This window comes from Kogia breviceps, chromosome 10 (genome assembly GCF_026419965.1).
Source record: "Kogia breviceps isolate mKogBre1 chromosome 10, mKogBre1 haplotype 1, whole genome shotgun sequence".
NCBI lineage: Eukaryota > Metazoa > Chordata > Mammalia > Artiodactyla > Physeteridae > Kogia > Kogia breviceps.
The window spans coordinates 79554272-79573756 of record NC_081319.1 but is presented as its reverse complement, the minus strand read 5'-3'; the positions used below and the strand labels follow the sequence as shown (position 1 = coordinate 79573756).

Genomic DNA, 19485 nt, shown 5'->3' with positions numbered 1-19485 from the left:
GGAAAAAATGTCAAGTTGACCAGATGGACCAAAACCCATTGGTTTAGCTGACTTTGTACCCTCAGGTGAACAACCTTGTTTCTGCTTCACAGGTTAGTGTGTGGGATTTGGGGACAGAAAGAGCATTGCCATCACACCAGAACAGCAACACTTCCTCAGCTCTGCCTTTGCAGAAGGTGGCTCTTCTTGGGCTTATAACAAAGACATGTCACAGTGCCACCACAAGGCTCAAAGCACGCTTCTTCCTTTTGGTCTTTGTCCTCTGCAGGGATGGGGGAGCCCCATCCCCTAACCAGGAAAAATTGAAAAATTCAGCGTCACGTGTGTTAGCATATGATTAGGAGGAAGCTAGAAGGGGTGATTAAATGGCTTGGTGGTGAGTCATCGGTAACCCTCTTTGTGAAACAACCTAAATATTGGGCATAATATGATCTCCTTCTATAAAATATGGAATTAGCTATAAACACATACATTTATTTAAATTCAGGGTTTCACCAAAATCAATGTACTCATGAAATCACTGATGTTTATTGGTTGCCTAATTTTCTAGTATCTGCTAAATGGTTTTGATCTAATTAGAAACTGTAGGGGTCCCTTTGGTTCTGAGGGCTACACACCAGCCCCTAGGAAGCTGCTGGGCTTCATGACAAAAAGAGCTGCAAGTGAATAACAGAGCTGCCATACGAGCTGCCAGCCCTCACCACGCTGAGCTCCACACTGATCGGCTACTTAGTCTGCTCTTCTGCTGTTTCCTTACCCCTCGCCCTCGCCCACCACCCAATTCCATAGCTACTTTCTCCCTAAGTAATTAATAAATTATTAGTCCATTTTATACACACATTCCCACTGAGATGTCAGTGACTTATATGTTCCTACAAGCTCCTGAATTTTCATACAGACAATAGGAAAAGGGCAGCACTGAACTGAAAATATGGCATCTAATCCTAGAATGTTAGACATTGGATCAAATGAGTAAGAGTATATAGTTCTAGAAGTCCTCGACCCTTCATATTGTATGGAAATTTGGTCTCCACGTACCATTGGTGGATCCCGAAAACAGGCAGAACCCTGCAGAAAAAGCACATGAGGAGAAAGGAATTAACTTGACTAAATGACGAGATCAGCTTTATTCCACCCAGGCTGGTGGGGGACACAGGAGAGATGGTTGATGCCCTTGAACTATTGGAGGTTGTCAGAATGGCTTTGTTCTCTTGACAGCTCTTCCACTGGACCAGATCCAGACCTGGTCATGAAGAGACAGGGTGAGGACCAAGTGGCCCAGATGGTGTTGGAAACAAGAGGATCACATTGAGTTTAGGCCTGATCAGCACTAAAGGTATTCAAAATGAAAATATGGACCCTAATATATTGGGATTATTGCTCACTCTTAAAAAAAAAAAAAAAAGAGAGAGAGAGAGAGAGAGAGACTTCTGTTAGATTTTAGTGCCCCGAAGACCATTTTGTCCTTCCTGAGAAAATGGATGCTTCCTCTTTTCTGATAATAAGAATAATGTATCTGACTAGCTTCCTCTTTTCATTGCTAGCAAGCTCTGTCCCTAGAGTTACATTTTAAATTTACAAAACACTGTAACTACCTCATAGGTTTTTATTTACATTCTTTTTCTTAGTTGACTCCCTACTCTTTTTTGTTTTAATTGGAGTAAAATTGCTTTACAGTGTTGTGTTAATTTCTGCTGTACAATGAAGTGAATCAGCTATATGTATGCCTATATCCCCTCCCTCTTAGACCTCCCTCCCTTCTTCCCCTCATCTAGGTCATCACAGAGCACCGAGCTGAGCTCCCTGTGCTATATGGCAGGTTCCCACTAGCTATCTATTTTACACATGGTAGTGTATTTATGTCAAACCTAATCTCCCAGTTCATCCCACACTACCCTCTCCCCCGCACCATGTCCACATGTCTGTTCTCTATGTCTACGTCTCTATTCCTGTGACTCTCCACTCTTACAGTTTCCCCTTTTAATAGTTCATGTACATACATATAGTTTATGTACAGAACTGTTATAGTTTATGTTTCTGTATTTCTATTCTAATGTAATTTTATGCATTAGTATTGTAAGCTGCCTCAAATCATTTGTAAGTTATAGGGTGGTTTGAAGTGTCAACTACCTCAAGTCAGTGGTAAATGTGGAGTGTCAGCTTTCAAATCGGATGACTCTTTAGAAAGACACTTATGAAAGAAGTTAGTAAGGTTTAGCACGAGGTTTTTGAAGGACAAAGAGCATACCAAAAGCATTTGCCCTGGGCGTGCACGCCCTTGCTCTCTTTTGCCCACCCCCATTCCATAGTATTCCACCCAGAAGTCCGAGGTGCCTTTGTCTGGGAAAGTAGCAGGTTGATTCTTCAGCCTTGAGTGAGAAAGTGGGAAAAGGAAAAATAATATCTACCTCTCCGCATACCTCACTGGAAAGACCCACCTCTCCCCAGTTGAGATTTATTCATGAAAGGCTACATTCCTTCTGCTTTATGGGCTATGGCCCTGGGTGTCCAGAGACTGGATGTGAAAGCTTGACAGAGTGGCATCGTGTGACACATGAGTCTACGACAGAAGTGTCCTTCATTTCCCCTAGAGCGTTTTTCTCCCATTTTCCTTCTGTGATTTCTGTGTGCTGGGAGTCTCATTAGGTCTTGGGCTCTGAGCTCTTTCCTCTTACCAGGCCTGATAGGGACTTCAGTGGGAGGGAGAGTCAACATAAAGGTATTTCTCTCTTCCTTCGTGAAGGGGGTGTGTTCTGGGCTCGTCTGCCTACTGGGCAGCAGCGTGCTGCAAGAGTTGCTGGTGAATCAGTGGCCTGTACACCTGCCAGCGAGCTCCTGTGGCTCACATATTACGATTATCTTTCCAAACAGAGCAAGAAGTGATTGAGCCACGGTTACAGCAGAGGAAGGGCTCCCTGGGGCTGTGATGTGAAGAGAGGAATCACAGGTAAGCCCCAAAGCGGTGATTTGATTCCTTAGAATGTGTCTTACTATCTTCCTTACTAACTGTTAATCTGAGATGATTTTTCCCCTCCCCATGGGGAAAACTCTGATTTCAATATCCCGTTTCCTAAAGAAGGGTAACTAAAGGGACAGAGAGCGGAAAAAACACTGAGCAGATACAACAGAGTCCAGCTTCTTGGTAATTATATAAATCGAGATGTTTGGTGAGTCTCAGACTAAAGATTTGCTGACTCAAAGCACAGCCTTCTCTCTGTCGGTTGCAACACGGTAACCCCTATTCTTGGGGGTGTGCCTGGGAGATGGATTGACTGGAATAAAGAAGGCTCGGCCAAGGGTAATTGTTAAAAAACGTCAATCTCGCGGCTTCCATGAATTAGTCATCAATTTCCCCTAACCATCTCTTGAAATAAAACTATCCTTGATAAGATCAAGTTTATTTTCATTTTAGGATGAATTAGTTTAAGCTTTGACCTAATTGGTATATTTCCAGGAAGTGCTTCCCAATTTAACTCCTTCCCTAGACTCTAAAAAATCCACAAACTGACCCTTTTAATCCTTTCCTCTGTTTCCTCCCCAAATAAATATAAAGCGATACACTGTATTTTCTGACAGTCCTTGAAAATCAGTCATTTTCCTTTCCCTTTTCTTCTTTTTCATGAAGAATTAATTTATGAAAACCTGATATTCTATGTAATCCATCCAGGCCAGATACTAAATAATGAGAAGTTACCAAAGGAGGTATAGGAAGAAGGTCAGGGTGGAGAAATGTGGAAAAATGGTGACTTTGGCATTTCCATGGAGAAATCCATTAAACTAAACCTGATAATAACACACGCAGGCTGGAAATTACAGAGACAAGAGAAGTAACAAAAATAGATAAAAGTACATTCTATAATTTATCAGAGTATTAGCACAAGCCTTTTGTTATGTTCTTAATAAATCCACTATTAATTATTCAACCATAACCCAAATTTAAAAGGATTGTATGTTATATAGCCACATATAGTACTTTATTCAACCATTAACAAGTAACATAATCTTGAGCAAATTATTTAGCTTTTCTTATTCTGGTCACTTGATTTGCAAAATGATAGCCATGAGCATGAAGTGTTAAAATGAGAGCCTGTCTGTGTTGAGTCTTCGAAACTTGACTTTCAAACACTCCTATTCTGTGCATGACCACGAGTTGATGGAAATTGCTGCCGACAGGCCTCAAAGGTACATATGTCTTCCTTCTCTAAAAAGACAGTGTAGGACTTCCCTGGTTGCGCAGTGGTTGAGAATCCGCCTGCCGATGCAGGAGACACGGGTTCGTGCCCCGGTCTGGGAAGATCCCACATACCGCAGAGCAGCTGGGCCCGTGAGCCATGGCCACTGAGCCTGTGCATCCGGAGCCTGCGCTCCGCAAAGGGAGAGGCCACAACAGTGAGAGGCCCGCGTACCACAAAAAAATAAAAAGACAGTGTATTTCTTTGTTCCTTTTTAAAAGCAAGGACAGGGTTCCCATCACAGGGTTTATCTCTTGTGTTGCTGAGGGTGAGGCGAGCACAATACTTTGGCATCCATGTGCCCTCTGGTGTCATTCATTCCACAATTAAAGGGATACAAATATCCTCCTAGGAAAAGTAAATAAACACGTTCATTCAAACTAGGGTGTCGGTGACATTTTTTAGCACCTTGGCTGGGAGCAAGTGTGAACTGGATGAAGCAAGGGGGTACTGGGTACGGAAGGACATGAGCAGTGGCAGCCGTGTGTCCCCAGGGTGAACGACCCAGAAAGTGGAGGGATGGCATCCCCAGGACAATGTCACTGAATCCACAGTTTTGCTTACGGCCGCTCCTTAAGAAACCACGTTCTACCCGATCTAAACATATGTCTCTGCCACTTTCAAAATAGTCTGCCTTGTTCTCTTTCTAAAGGTCTTTGGCAGGGAATACCCATAGCTACATAGAGTGTGTTTGAGCAGAGATGTGCTCACAGGATGTCAAGGTCTCCATAGTTCTGGACTGGATACACGGTCTTGATAGCTATGAAGATAATCTTAGAAACCTGGAGGGATGGTGCAAAAGATCTAGAACATCATCCTCTCTCCCATGCCCAGCTGGTTCTAGCCTTGCTGAATTCCACCACTGTAGTACACAGAACTGGGCGGGGAGGGGGTGGTGTGGGTGGGCGGTGGGTGTTCCTCCCCCTCCCCCCCCCCCCCCCCACTGCCCAGCAAGACACAGATAATCTCATCAAGCCTCCAGTTCAACGGCAGATGAAAACCTGGGCTCTGGCATGTTGAGGCCAAAAAATCCAAAGGCCAATAATTTAAAAAGAATTAATAAGTGTGAAAGTGCCCTGGCATTTGCCATGAGTTATGTAGCCCTAAAATGTGCAAAATATAGTTAAATCTTGTTGATGAAGATTATCTGGTCTTCATCGTGTCTCTGGGTCCTCAGTGAGAATGTCAGTCTTGAAGCCCCAGAGGCCCACAAACCATGGAAACTCTAGTGTTTTGTTTTGTTTTGTTTTAAAGAAAGTCTTTTAAACTAAAGACTTTAAATAAAGTCTTGAAGATAATTTCCTTATCACTTGCTTCTTTCTCATAAGACAAAATTTTTAAAAACCTGATCATAAGAATTCTTTTATTGTTAGAGATAAGCAGGCATTTACTCTGCATTTGTGGTGTTAGGACAGCTTTGTCACAACAGAACAGATTCACACCTGCAAAGTTTTGGGTAAAGAGGTTTTGTATTAAGCAGATTATATTTTCCATGACAACCTTTCACACTTGGGTTTGTATGTTAGCCTAATTTTGCTTAAAGACATTCCTATGCTTAATCTCTTAAGAGAATCGGGCTAATTATTTCTACGAAGAGAACGATGTATTTCTAAGGTATTTAACACTCTTCTACATTGTCGACCAAATTGCCAATTAAGCAAGTAACTAGCAGAAGAAAAGACACAGATCGCATAGAATTTTTAAAATATTTAGGTTAGAATTTTATTATATGACCATGTGTACCTTTAAAATTGATAAAGAATTTTACAGGTGGTCTTGATAAAGAATGGTTTAGTCAAGAAATGTAGTTAGTGTAACTGGTTATTCATTTGGAGGAAAATGAAAGTAAACCCCTATTTTATATCAAAATCTAAAATAACTCCAGAAGGACTGAGAATTTAAAAGTATATAACAAACAAATGAACTAACTCACTGAAAGAAGTGTTAGAAGATAATATAGGAGGATATGTTTACCATCTTGTTATAGAAAAAATATTCTTAGCATGACCCCAGTTTAAAATCCATAATGGAAAGGATTCACAGAGACATTCATTGGTGAATGTCTTAAACTTTTGTGCCGAACAGGACAACGTAAAAAGTTAAAGACCAAAGACAAATGATGAGCATATATATATATATATATATATATATATATATATATTTATTTATTTAACAATTCAAGTCCTTTATTTAAATTGCTCAGACATTAAGAAGGGGATACATGTACCCCAAAAGCTCTTTTATTTTTATTTATTTATTTATTTTTAACATCTGTATTGGAGTATAACTGTTTTACAATGGTGTGTTAGTTTCTGCTTTACAACAAAGTGAATCAGTTATACATATACATATGTTCCCATATCCCTTCCCTCTTGCATCTCCCTCTCTCTCACCCTCCCTATCCCACCCCTCTAGGTGGTCACAAAGCACAGAGCTGATCTCCCTGGATGAGCATATATTTATAACACGAGTGACAAAGAGCTGATATCCATGCTATGATGAGCTCCTAGAAGCAGTTCTTAAGAAATAGGTGAACATTCCAATAGAAACACTTTGGACAATGACTTAAATAGTCAAGCCAGAAAAAAAATATATATAAATGACCAATAAGCTTCTGAAAAAATGCTTAATTTTATTAATAATCAAAGGCACAAAAATTAAAGCAATTAGATAAATATTTGCCTATCCGTTTGGCAAATATTAAAAAGATGTTGGGGCCAGTGTGATGAAACAGGCATTTCTACACCTTACCAGGGACTGTAAATGGGTACAAATTAGGAGGGCCATTTGGCCATGTCTATCAAAACTCACAATGTAATAACCTGGAATTAAAGATGCACAAGAAGAAGGTTAACAGAAGGAACATTGGAGGCAGATTATAGGAGTCTAAATAACAAATTTGCCATGATAACGTGTTAGATTTTCACCTGTACATAACGTGAAGCCCAGAAGGTTTCTGAGTGTGGATTGGCATGATATTTGCAGGATAGGTAGAATGCCAGGCAACTGGCTTTATTTCTAGAAAAATCATTTGGGAAATATGATTGGAAAATGTGCTTTTACTTATTAGGAAATTATGATGAAAACACTGTTAATATGCTTAGGGAAGCTTAAAGAATGAGTGTTTTTTGGTTTTGAAAGATCTGAAACAATGGAGGTTTAGCAGTGTGAGCACTGAATGAAAAGTCAGATATTGTTTTACTCTTATTTAAAAATAGATCACGCAAGAACAGTTTGTAACATCTTTAATCTGACCCTTCACCCGTGAAGACCCCACAAGGCCTGTTCTGTAGGTTCTTTCCAGTAGGCCTGATGAATTGTGTTTTCTCCCTTGAAGAGCTGAGTTTCCTTGGACGCTGGTGACACTCACATTGTTAGGATAGCTTTGAAACATACATTCTTCTTTTTCCTGAATAAAGAAAGCTTCATTGTCAGGAACTCAGATGGGGATCATGTTAATAATCATGCCTCTATTAAAATCATGGCCCAAGCAACAAAGCGAACTGGGCCCAGAGTCCAAGAGAAATAACAGGTTCTTTGGGGAGAGAAACTTAAGGCAACAGTCAATACATTCTTTTTATTTAGAATTTAGGTTTATCCTCCTCATTTTACACAAGTGTGAAACCAAAATAATTCCCACTTAATTGCCAAAATAATCAAAGCAATACATATGAAAGCATTTTGTCAATTAGAAAGAATTATCCTATTTCTTTTTATGTAAATATCCCCACCCTTGAGTGCAGTTCTGGTACTTTTTTCAAGCAAAAAGTCCAAAGAGGAAGGTCAAATTCTCTGGGCTTTACTGATTGTCAGGGGAAGATGGGAAACAATGACCTGGGGATTCCAGGAAGGCTGGGTCCCCAGTTGCTAAGCTGAAGTCTTGGCTGAAGAAAGAGCTTGGCACCTTTTCTGGAATGCCCTTAATCATGCTTTAAGGGCTTAGTGGTAACTTGTGTTCTACTGAACCTTGAGTGACAGGAGCAAATCCTCAGTTACAGGGGGTTGGAATAGAGCCCACCCTTGAGGCTGGCAGTCAGGCTTTTTACAACAGAATTGAGCTAGACTTGTCTGTGAGTGATAAACTCAACCAGTACACCCAAAGCAGTATTGGGTGACGAGCTAAGAAGGACAAGTCATTCTGTAGCTCTTCTAAGAAACAAAGCAGAGATAAATGAATTTAAAAAAACCAGAATCCTTGTGAGGAGGGAGCAGAAAGCTGAACTAGGCTGACAGCACCAGCAACAGGAGGAATGCTCTCCAGCTGAAGTTCCAATTTGTGGCAAAGGACAGAAGGCCTCATCAAAAATGTATCTCAATTTTGGGATGGAAAAGAATCAGGTAAGAGGCACGGTCACACACTGGACTCTGAAGGGAGATCCTTTCAATGAAACATCAGAGAGTTTAAATAGGGACTTTGGAACAGAGAGACCTCAGCAACCCAGCAGCTGTTTTCAAAAGTAGGTCTGATCATGGCTCTTGGAGTTTCCCCATGTGGGTGACACAAACACCCTGCCTGGGAAATTGGAGGCGCTCAATACACAAGGCTCTCAATACACAAGTGATTGGACAAATCAAAGTTTAGCAGATTGGTAAAGTGTCACAAGGAAAGGGACAACGTAGCTAAGTAATTCCTTTTGTCTCTTCCAGCCTTATAACTCCATAGTTCTTAAAAAAACCTACCACTATTCTCAACCGAAGGGCTTAATTCTTATCAGGTTCTCAGTCCATCTCAAAAGATGTTCAGGAATGATAATAATAACCAGTATGAGGAGGACATGGGAACAGAGTCCTGTAAAAAAAATTTAATCTTTCTAGACTCAGATTTGATGACTGACAGACACTAATGAGAAGAACAATGACATATACAAATAGAAACTGGGAAATGGGCATATATTAATGGAATCTGAATGTGAACAGATCTGAGTGCACCCTATTTTCTTGCTTACTTTATAGAAAAGGAAACTGAGTCCAGCAAGTTTTCTTTTTAACTTTCACAAATTCTAGCAGATAAGGGACACTGCTGAAGTTAGGGTCTAATTCATCTAGGTCTTTTCCCACTAAGTTTACTCAACATGAACACACTAAAAACATGCTGAAATATAAAATATGTGTTTAAAATTTTACTGGGAACACATGTTTATACAGACATTCACTGAACTTTTAAATAACTTTATAGTCCTTCCAAAAGAAGTTGGTCTAGCTCATAAAAATTACCAAACCACAAAACATTTTTCCATATATGACATTGGTTATCTTTTCTGTCTCCCACCTATATTCCCACCTGTCTTCTCTACCATATCTGCCTACTGAAAGGAATGCAAAGAAACTCTTCTCAAAGGCAAATGGCCCGGGCTTCCCTGGTGGCGCAGTGGTTGGGAGTCCGCCTGCCGATGCAGGGGACGCAGGTTCGTGTCCCTGTCCGGGAAGATCCCACATGCCTCAGAGCAGCTGAGCTCAAGTAAATAAAATACCCCCCCACACCAAAAAATTAAAAATAAAAGGCAAATGGCCCAAAGGCTCCTATACAAAGGCAGATCCAATGAAAATGTGACCATAAACTTATAAAATAAGAGGTAAAATAAAACCAAGATTTTAAAGGTCCTCTGCCTATTAATCAGTTCTATTTGAATCCTGATTTCTTTCAGATCCCAGCTGGAGATCTGTTCTTTCAATTTATGTGTTTATGTGTGTGTGTGTGTGTGTGTCTGTGTTATGCATATGTGCACATGTGAGTCCAAGGCAGAGAGGAGGGTGACAGTTCTACTGGGAATTCTATTTATAGAGGAAGAAACATAATCCCATAAATATTGATGCCAGGAAAACAGCCCAAGAGTTTAACTCTGCCTAAGAATAGAATGTTGCTAAAAATGCTGGAAAATGTAGGTGAGAGCAGTGCCAGTTAAGCATCACTGTTGATAAGGAGACAGCTGTTGCTATAAATAAATGATATTTGGATCCATAAATATATAACTGGAAGACGGAGGAGACAATGGGCAGCTGTCTCCAGAGGCGTAATAGCAAATTCTAATGATTGTTCTCTAAAAACTGAAGGACAGGGATTATCAGGAATGAATTCACTTAAATGAATTCAAGGAAGTAAGGGGAGTCCCACCACGGCCAAGCCTTCCCATGGATGCCAGGGCTTCCCATGGATGCCGGGGCCAACACAGCTGTAGGTCAGGCATCACTGGTCCCCAGCTGCACAGAGAGACGTATGTTGTAAACAAGCACACACACTCTGATGACAAAAACAGCTTCTCGTCTATGGCAAGGGAACATGGATTCTGATCATTTTTTTTTAAATAATCAGGACCCGGGCTTCCCTGGTGGCGCAATGGTTGAGAGTCCGCCTGCCGATGCAGGGGATACGGGTTCGTGCCCCGGTCCGGGAGGATCCCACATGCCGTGGAGCGGCTGGGCCCGTGAGCCGTGGCCGCTGAGCCTGCACGTCCGGAGCCTGTGCTCCGCAATGGGAGAGGCCACAGCAGTGAGAGGCCCGCGTACAGAAAAAAATAATAATAATAATCAGGACCCTTCCAGCTTAGAAGGGATGTGCTGAAAATAGCATGGGGTTTGCCTCTAGTGAAGGCAAAGTTAAGTTGGATTTAAGATTACACCTCCTCAACACACACGCACACACACACACAATATTTCTTGACCCTCTTTACAGTCAGATAACTGAGTTACTGTAAAAATGTATTTTTACTACCTCCAAGCTGGCCATCAACCCAGGAGCACCTTTTATTTGATCAGTTAATTTGACTCAGATTGAAGTCAAATTCTGACACAATCCAACAAGTAACTACAAAAACTGGTGGTGAGACTGAAATGCTAGTTGTACTAATATTAGCAGCTATCAATCATTGAGGCTCACCACCTGTCAGGCATTGTTCTGAGTCCTCTATATTCAATTACTCATTCAATTCTCCGAAGAACCTCTGAATTAGATAGGACTTCCCCCATCTTATAGATGAGCAAACCGAGGCATAGAAAGCCTAAAAAAATGTCAAAAGGAGTCTCGTTGATAAACTCCAGGCCCTGAAGCCTTTGCAGGCTAGCCACAGAGCCTGTTTTGACCCATGGACCTGGAGATAACGATTTTCCTCCTTTCGATTAGTTGTCAAATACAGCCCAGTTAAATTTGAATTTCAGAAAAACAGCTGTAATTCTGGACAATGAATAGTGTCCAAAATATTGTTACACTTAAATTGTTACTTACACTAAAAAATTATTTGTTATTTATCTGAATGTCAGTCCTCCAACCCTACCCTAGAGGGGGCTGAGTGCACCAAGGAAGCAAAGAAAACATTTTGATAAATTTGATGTTTGGTCCCAAACCCCAAAGGAGAATTCAAATCACAGTATTAGCCTCAGGGCAGAACTCTTTTTCCCTCTCCTAGAAGCAGTCTAGAATAACAGCTCTCAAAGCCTCACTTGGGAAGCTTTAATAACGCACAGGGCTGTGCCCGATCTGCATAAGATTTAGTAGGCTTCCTGTGGGATAGGGGCACCATTATTTTCAGATGAGCCCTTAAGTGTTTCCTTGTCTCCTTCCCAGCTTCTTCTCCTTTTTCACAGTCCGCCTGTTCATGACTGGCCTATAGACCAGTGACTGGGAATCACTGGTCTGAAACCCTGATTATAAGTTCCAGTTTACCATTTCTAGCCAGTCCAAGGAGACAGCCCAGTCTCCACCCTCCAGTGTGGGAAGAAGAGACAATAAACCGGCTGAGAGGATGAGAGAGTTTCCTCACAACGCTTGGAGCTGTCACCCAGGCCTCCTCACATTGGGTTTGCAGCCTCAGGCCTGAATGCCACATGCGAGAAAGAGACTTTTCAGAGAGAGATGGAGAGAAAGAGCCATGTGAGGGCCAGGCCTCCCGTTTGGAAGCAGGCCCTGGCACAAGAGAGAGGGTAGATCGTGTTAAAAATTGTCCCTGGAAGTGGAAGAAAATTGGGAAAGGGGCTGGAAAGAGCACAAGCTCCGTCTGCAATGTGGCTGCACTCCAGGAAGGTACTGGGAAATAAATTTAGCAGGACGTGGCAATTCACCAATAAATAAACAAACAAACAAATATATAAATAAAAACAAATAGAAAATATCCAAAGGGCACAGAAAAAGAAGTTCTATTTCACAAAGCTGTTCAGCTATATTACATATATATAAAATTTTCATTATATGTGAGTGTATATATAAACATAATACAGATATATACACATTTTATTATGTGTGTGTATCTATATCCTCATGTTATAAAATATGTTTCTTTCTATGGGGTCAAAAATATTTGAAAAACACCACTCCAGAGACAAACATCCATCACTTTTGGAAAGCAGGAAGCACAGACCAGAGCAAATAGGACTCAGAGCAGGTTTTGGGAAGCAAGATGGGGAAGAATGATCTGGAGACTGGACAGCTGCCCAAAGAAAGTTAAAGCAGTCGATTTAGGGGGAGTCTTGGCAGGCAGGTGGATGGGAGCATGTGAGGACCATTCACTAAGGGGAGAAGGCAAATACAAAACGGGTATGTGTCTCATGGTTTATTTTTCATGCTGCCCTAGAAAGCCCTAGAAAGAATCTCTGCTGACATGTAGGCCACATCCGTGGGAGTCGTTACCCTGTCTCTAATGCCTTTTCTCTTTTCTTTTTTTTTAAATCAATATTTTTTTAAGTTGAAGTATAGTTGATTTACAATGTTGTATTAATTTCTGCTGTATAGCAAAGTGATTCAGTTATATGTATATATACATTCTTTTTAAAAATATTCTTTTCCATTATGGTTTATCCCAGGACATCGAATACAGTCCCCTGTGCTCTACAGTAGGACCTTGTTGTTATCCATTCTATATATAAAAGCTTACATCTGCTAACCCCCACCTCTCCCTCCATCCTTCCCCACCTGTTCTCTTTTCTAATAGGTCAGAGAGCAAAGCCTGAGGCCGCACTCTTGGGATGGCAGGAAATGTATGAAGTTTAAAGTGCACCCAGGAAGCAAGGTAAGGGCTGGAGAACCAACCCTGGACTTCTGTGCTGCTGAACCCAGGCACTGCTTCCAGTGGTGGGTTACTGAGCTCGGGAATCATAGCTCTTCATCTTTTCCTATGGAGATGTAAAGAGAAAGGGAATTTTATGACCATGACTACGGACTTTTGTCTAAATTATTCTGAGATAGCCATGAACTTGAGGACAATTTATTGCTAACATCAACTATGAAGAAGGGTCACAGAGAAGTAGTCCTTCATGTTCTGTCAATACTGGCCGATAAAACTTTTTTAAAAATTTTGTTAACAAAACTCCACACAACATAAAATGTACCATCGTAGCCATTTTTTTTTTTTTTTTTTTTTTTTTTGTGGTACGCGGGCCTCCCACCGCCGTGGCCCCTCCCTCCGCGGAGCACAGGCCCCGGACGCGCAGGCCCAGCGGCCATGGCTCACGGGCCCAGGCGCTCCGCGGCATGTGGGATCCTCCCGGACCGGGGCACGAACCCACGTCCCGCTGCATCGGCAGGCGGGCTCCCAACCAGTGCGCCACCAGGGAAGCCCCATCTTAGCCATTTTTAAGTGTAAAGTTCAGCAGTGTTAAACATATTCACACTGTTGTGACACAGATTTCTAGAACTTTTCCTTTTGGCAAAATTGAAACTCTATACCCACTGAATGATAACTCCCCTCTACCCCCTCCTCCCAGCCCCTGGCAACCGCATTCTTCTGTCTATTTCTATGAGTCTGACTTCTTTAGCTCCTCATATAAGTGGAATCATGTAGTACTTGCCATTTTGTAATTGGCTTATGGCATTTAACATAATGCCCTTAAGGTTCATCCATGTTCATAGTACGTGACAGAATTTTTTCTTTTCAAGACTGAATAATATTCCATGCCCGATAAAACTTTTGGCAATGATGGAAGTGTTCTGTGTCTACACCGCCTAACATGGTAACCACTAGCCACATGTGTTTATTGAGCACTTGAAATGTGGCTAGTATGACTGAGAAACTGAGTTTTTCATTTCATTTTGTTCTAATTAAAATTAAATTTATTCTAATTAAAATTAGACTGTCACATGTGGCTAGTGGCTACTACATTGGACAGAACAGTTCTAACTTGTAATTTTTTTCATTGCCACCAAATAACCTGTGTGTAAATGATTAAATCTTGTGACCATGACTATGGGCTGAGTTTTGTCTAAATTATTCTAAGACACCCATGAACTTGAGCACAGTTGGTTGCTAATTACATGAACTATGAAGAAGGAAGTTTGCTGGATTGGTTCACTGTTATTTTTATGCTGAAATACTCAGAGTCTACCTTTATATTAATGGTTCTAGGGTCCTTGGTTATTTGAATGCTTGTCTTTACTGAGATGAAAAGAAAACCTCAGTGAAATATAAAAGGTTGGATGTTAAATGCACCCAGCTGCAAAGTTAAGCAAGCCATGGTTTTAAAATAGCCTGTGTTGAGTCAAATTTGATCACTTAGATCAAACTTAAACTTAGAAGAGAGTTCTGGAGAAATTTTCTAGTAGGTTTGTAAAAAGAAAAATTCACTAGTTCTGCAGTGGGAGTGGAAGTGATGTTGTGTCCGGTGGAAAAAAATAACCAAATGCTCAGGGCTTCTGATGAGCCCAGCTAGGCTTTACCCCTGTGTGCATTTAAAAATTTTGTCTTGAATGACTTGTTTTTGTGCCTCAGCCTTGCATGGCGCACACGTCTAGTCACAGACTGTGGCTCCAGCTGTTCATGTCCTGTCCAGAACCAGGAGGGGCGGGGGGAAGATGAGAGTTCCTACGCTCTGGCTCTTCTCCTTCCTCATGATCACCAGGGCTGGAATGGCTTCCTGGGGGTGAGTTTGTGTATGTCCCGTTTTCTTCTCTACCATCTCCCCTCTGTCCTTCTGGCACTTTGAGCGTCTGTCACTCTCTATGCAACTGCAATGACAAAATTTCATAGACTTGGCATCAGAAGTGCTGGGTTCTTGTCTCAACATTACCAGCATTAGCTGTGTGGCCTTGGATGAGTCACTTCATCTCTTGGAGCTTAGATGACCTGACTGCAAAAACCAGGATCTTGGACTAAGCCATACTGGAGATCTTTTCAAACTCAGCACATCCTCTCCTATGGCCTCTTTGATGGAGAAAAAGCATATAGATGGACATTAGCAGTCCTTGGCCTCTTCCCTACCTATATTCACTTTCTTTTTTTTTTTCCCAATAACCTTTTTTCAAATTGAAGTAATGATTTACATATTTTAGTTTAGTTTACATAGTTAATTTACAGTGTTGTGTTAGCTTCAGGTGTACAGCAAAGTGATTCAGTTATACATATATATATGTATACATATATATATTCTTTTTCAGATTCCTTTCCATTATAGGTTATTATAAGACTTTGAGTAGAGTTCCCTGTGCTGTACAGTAGGTCCTTGTTGTTTACCTGTTTTATACATAGTAGTGTGTATCTGTTAATCCCAAACTCCTAATTTATCCCTCCCCCCACCGCCCCTGTCCCCTCTGGTGACCATAAGTCCATTCTCTAAGTCTGTGAGTCTGTTTCTGTTTTGTAAGTTCGTTTGTATCATTGTTTTAGATTCCCCATATAAGTGATATCATATGATATTTGTCCTTCTCTTTCTGACACACTTCCCTTAGTATGATAATCTCTAGGTCCATCCATGTTGCTGCAAATGGCATTATTTCATTCTTTTATATACCTGAGTAATATTCCACATCTATGCCACGTCTTCTTTATCCATTCATCTGTCAATGGACACTTAGTTAGCTTCCATGTCTTGGCTGTTGTACATAGTGCTGCTGTGAACATTGGGGTGTATGTATCTTTTCAGATTAGAGTTTTCTCTTGATATATGCCCAGGAGTGGGATTGCAGGATGATATGGCAACACTATTTTTAGTTTTTTTAAGGAACCTCTTATTGCTCTCCATAGTGGCTGCACCAATTTACATTCCCAGCAACAGTGTAGAAGGGTTCCTTTTTCTCCACACTCTACTCACTTTCTTGATGCTTTCATCTGGGGTCACGGTTTTAATGTTCTCTGCATGCCAATGACTCCAAAATCTGTGTCTCCTCCTCACACCTGTCCCCCGAACTCCACACTCACCTCTCTACTACCTACTTGGTAGTATGTCCAAAATTAAACTCTCAGTTTTTTCTCACCAAACCTGCTCCTCCTTGCCCATCTCAGCAAGTGGTATCACTGTCTCTCCAGCTGCTTAGGCAGAAAACTTATTATTACGTTTGACACTTCTCATAATCCATGTCTAAACCATTAGATCTTTTTTTCTGGTTTTCTCTTTAAAATATATCCAGACTCCAAACACTTCTCACCAACTCCATGGCTACCATCCTGATCCACACCTTCATCATCTCTCACCTATATTGTTTCGATAGCTCCTGAAATGCTCTCATTGCTTCAGTGCTTGTCTATTCCCAAAATGGCTGCAGGATTGAGCCTTCTAAAAAGTGGAGCAGAGCACATCTTTCCTCTGTTCAGAACTCTCCAGTGGGCTCCCATCCCACTCAGGCAAAAGCTAAGCCCTTGCCACAGCCCAGAAGGATCTACAGGACCTGCCTCCCCAGAGATACTCTCTGACGTCACTTCCTGCCCCGCCTCCCCGACTCCACTTAGCTACTCTGGCCTTCACATGCCAGGCATATTCTTATCCCAGGGCCTTTGCACTTGCTCTTCCCTCCTCCTGGGAAGTTCTTTCTCAGGGATCCTCACTTTCCTGCTTCCTTCAGGTTTGTGTTCAAAAGGTGCCTCAGCGATGTCCTTTTCTGCCCCCCTCCCCCACCATCCCTGGCTTGCATTTTAGATCCATGATTTCAATTTATCTGGGAAATCCAACAAGGCCTTATGAAATACAATATGACCAAGCCTTGCTGTAATTCTTCTTTTTTTTTTTTTCTTTTCCTCTTAACAGAGTGATGATGGCATCAAAACAAAGCAAGAACTCATTTTGAATAAGAAAAAGCCTCTAGGTGAGACTCCCTCAGATAGCATGGTACAGCACACACTGGAGCCCAGAGAACAGGGTTCAAATCCCAGGAGTGCTTCTGATGGGTTTTATGATCTTTGGCACATCGTTAAATACCTCAAATCTGTAAAACGATAATTATAATAATTCCTTGTGAGGATGAAATAATATAATAAAGGCATAGTATCCTGTCCCATAACCAGCCAGTAGCTGCTCCGTACTCTTTCTTTCCTTCTTCATCTTGATCCCAATAATGTAATGAATGGCACAGACTTCAGTCTAGGAGTGAGTTGTGGTCTGAAATTTGATTTGCGGGTCTGATGTTTCAAGCATTGTATATATTTCCTCAGGGAAACAATGGTACACACAGATGGTGGTTAGATTCCTGGGTCAGTCCTCAAAAGCCTTTTTACGGTGCCACGAATCTGCCATCCAACAATGTGCTAATAGGGCCATAGACCTTGCCCCATTGTAGCAAGGCTACAGTTCTTTGGGAAAATGAAACCAGAATTTCAACTTGGAATGCCACGGGAAGGTAAAAGCACAAGTATGCATTGAACTGTTACCAGTGCCAGGCGCTATTCTAAGTGTGTTAGATGAATTAAATCTTCACAAAGATCCTCAGAGTTAGGTACAATCGCCATCTTTATGTTACAGCTAGTGAGGACTGACAAGGCTGGTGCGTAGGTCGGGCAGGATTCAATGCCCAGACAGTCTGGCTCCAGAACCAGAGCCTTTCATCTTTCCCTGCTTCCCCACCTGCTTGGGCCACGGGAGTGGATATCCCCTTAGCTTACATCCCTTGGAGTAATTCCCAAGGCCGGGACAGAGTTTCCGGCCTTAAGGAGATGCGGGGAGGGGTGAGTTGGTGGCAACTACAGCAGGCAGGAGTCTCCCGTAAATGTCCTGGGACATGCTGCAGCTTCTGGATTTCCTTCTGAGAAGCCTAGGGATTGATCCAGCTGCTTTTCTTCCCTATAAATCTCCCAGCTCCCCCGGACCCTTAAGAAATGAGATAGTCTCATAGAAGCTCCCCATCTCACCTGTGCCTGTAGAAAGCATGGTCCCGTCCTGAGAGATCTAAGGGATTCTAAGAGGTTTCACTGCCGACGATAACAAAATGAGACCCAGGAAAAAAGGTTGTTCACCTTTTGCCTCTATTTCTCTGAGGCCCTTCACATTCTGAACCTGGGGTCCACAGAGGACCTTGGGAGGATCTTGAGACCCCCATGGAACTTCATACAGAGTTTCATGTGAATGCGCCTAAGTGAATTCTGGGTGGGATTCCTCTTCTCTCCCAGCCCCAAACACCTAATGGTCTTTTCTTAGGGAAACAAAAGGTACTGCTCAGAAACGATAAGGTGGAGGTGAGGGTGCATCAAGGCTCAAGGAAGGTTTGGTTTGGTTTTACTCGTGCATTTCATCTCAGTATCAAACTCAGCTAATTAGTGGAACATTTGTACAGGAGAAGGAAGGGTTCTTTGGAGAGGAAAGAGGGGACTGGGGGTTTTATATCACAGATATGTCCAGGAGACCAGAGCTAGGGGAGGAGGAGGGGAGAGTGACCAGGACTTTCTCACCTCTTCTCCCTTCAGTCTTGACCCTGAAACTTGACTCTGGATGTGACCTGAGAAGTATGTTAAGTCAGGAGGGCGACGCTGGCGTGGGTCAGAGAGCACAGAGCAGCTGGCCTGGCCGAAGTCAGAGGAGAGAGGTGTCTTAGGCACCTGTGGACTGTCTGATGCTTTGCTTGGGATGCTTCATGTCTGGATGAATGCAAGTGACCAAGCCATGTCCGTGACCCTCAGGCTGAATCTGACAAGTGCTCTGAGGTCACTTGCTCTGCAGTATCTCCCTCCCAGCCTGAGAAAAGATGCCTTTGACTGTCTCTCTTTCTCTCTAGGTCCAGTCCAGGAATACGAGCTGCTGCTTCAGCTAGCCTATCGAGATTCCAAGGAGAAAAGAGACGTGAAGAACTTTCTGAAGCTTTTGGAGCCTTGCCCTTGTTTTTTACCTGGGCCAGTGAAGATGATCAGAGCAAAAGCCACCACATGTGAGTCAGTCTCTAGTAACTGGGAGTAGAAATGGGGAAGGTGGTGTGTGAGTCGGGAGAGGTTAGGTCATGCTGGGGAATCAATCATCCCCCCAAAATCTGTGTCTGAAAAGAATAAATGATTGTAAAAAACATCTGGCCAACAGCACTAGTGACCACCACAATGAGGTTAGGAGAAGTTAAATGATTTATCTAAAGTAAGGGTTC

The 19485-nt window shown here is 42.1% G+C and overlaps 1 protein-coding gene across 1 annotated transcript in view; it reads left to right on the top strand.

The window, feature by feature from the left end:
- ADGRF1 (adhesion G protein-coupled receptor F1) overlaps positions 1 to 19485 on the top strand; it is a 56436-nt gene that overhangs the window by 18175 nt on the left and 18776 nt on the right. The window contains 7 exon segments of the mRNA XM_059076595.2: positions 1219 to 1336; positions 2872 to 2947; positions 13151 to 13228; positions 14947 to 15049; positions 15052 to 15074; positions 17172 to 17229; positions 19129 to 19278. Coding sequence (XP_058932578.2) covers positions 13199 to 13228; positions 14947 to 15049; positions 15052 to 15074; positions 17172 to 17229; positions 19129 to 19278 — 364 coding nt within the window. The 5' untranslated portion in view covers positions 1219 to 1336; positions 2872 to 2947; positions 13151 to 13198.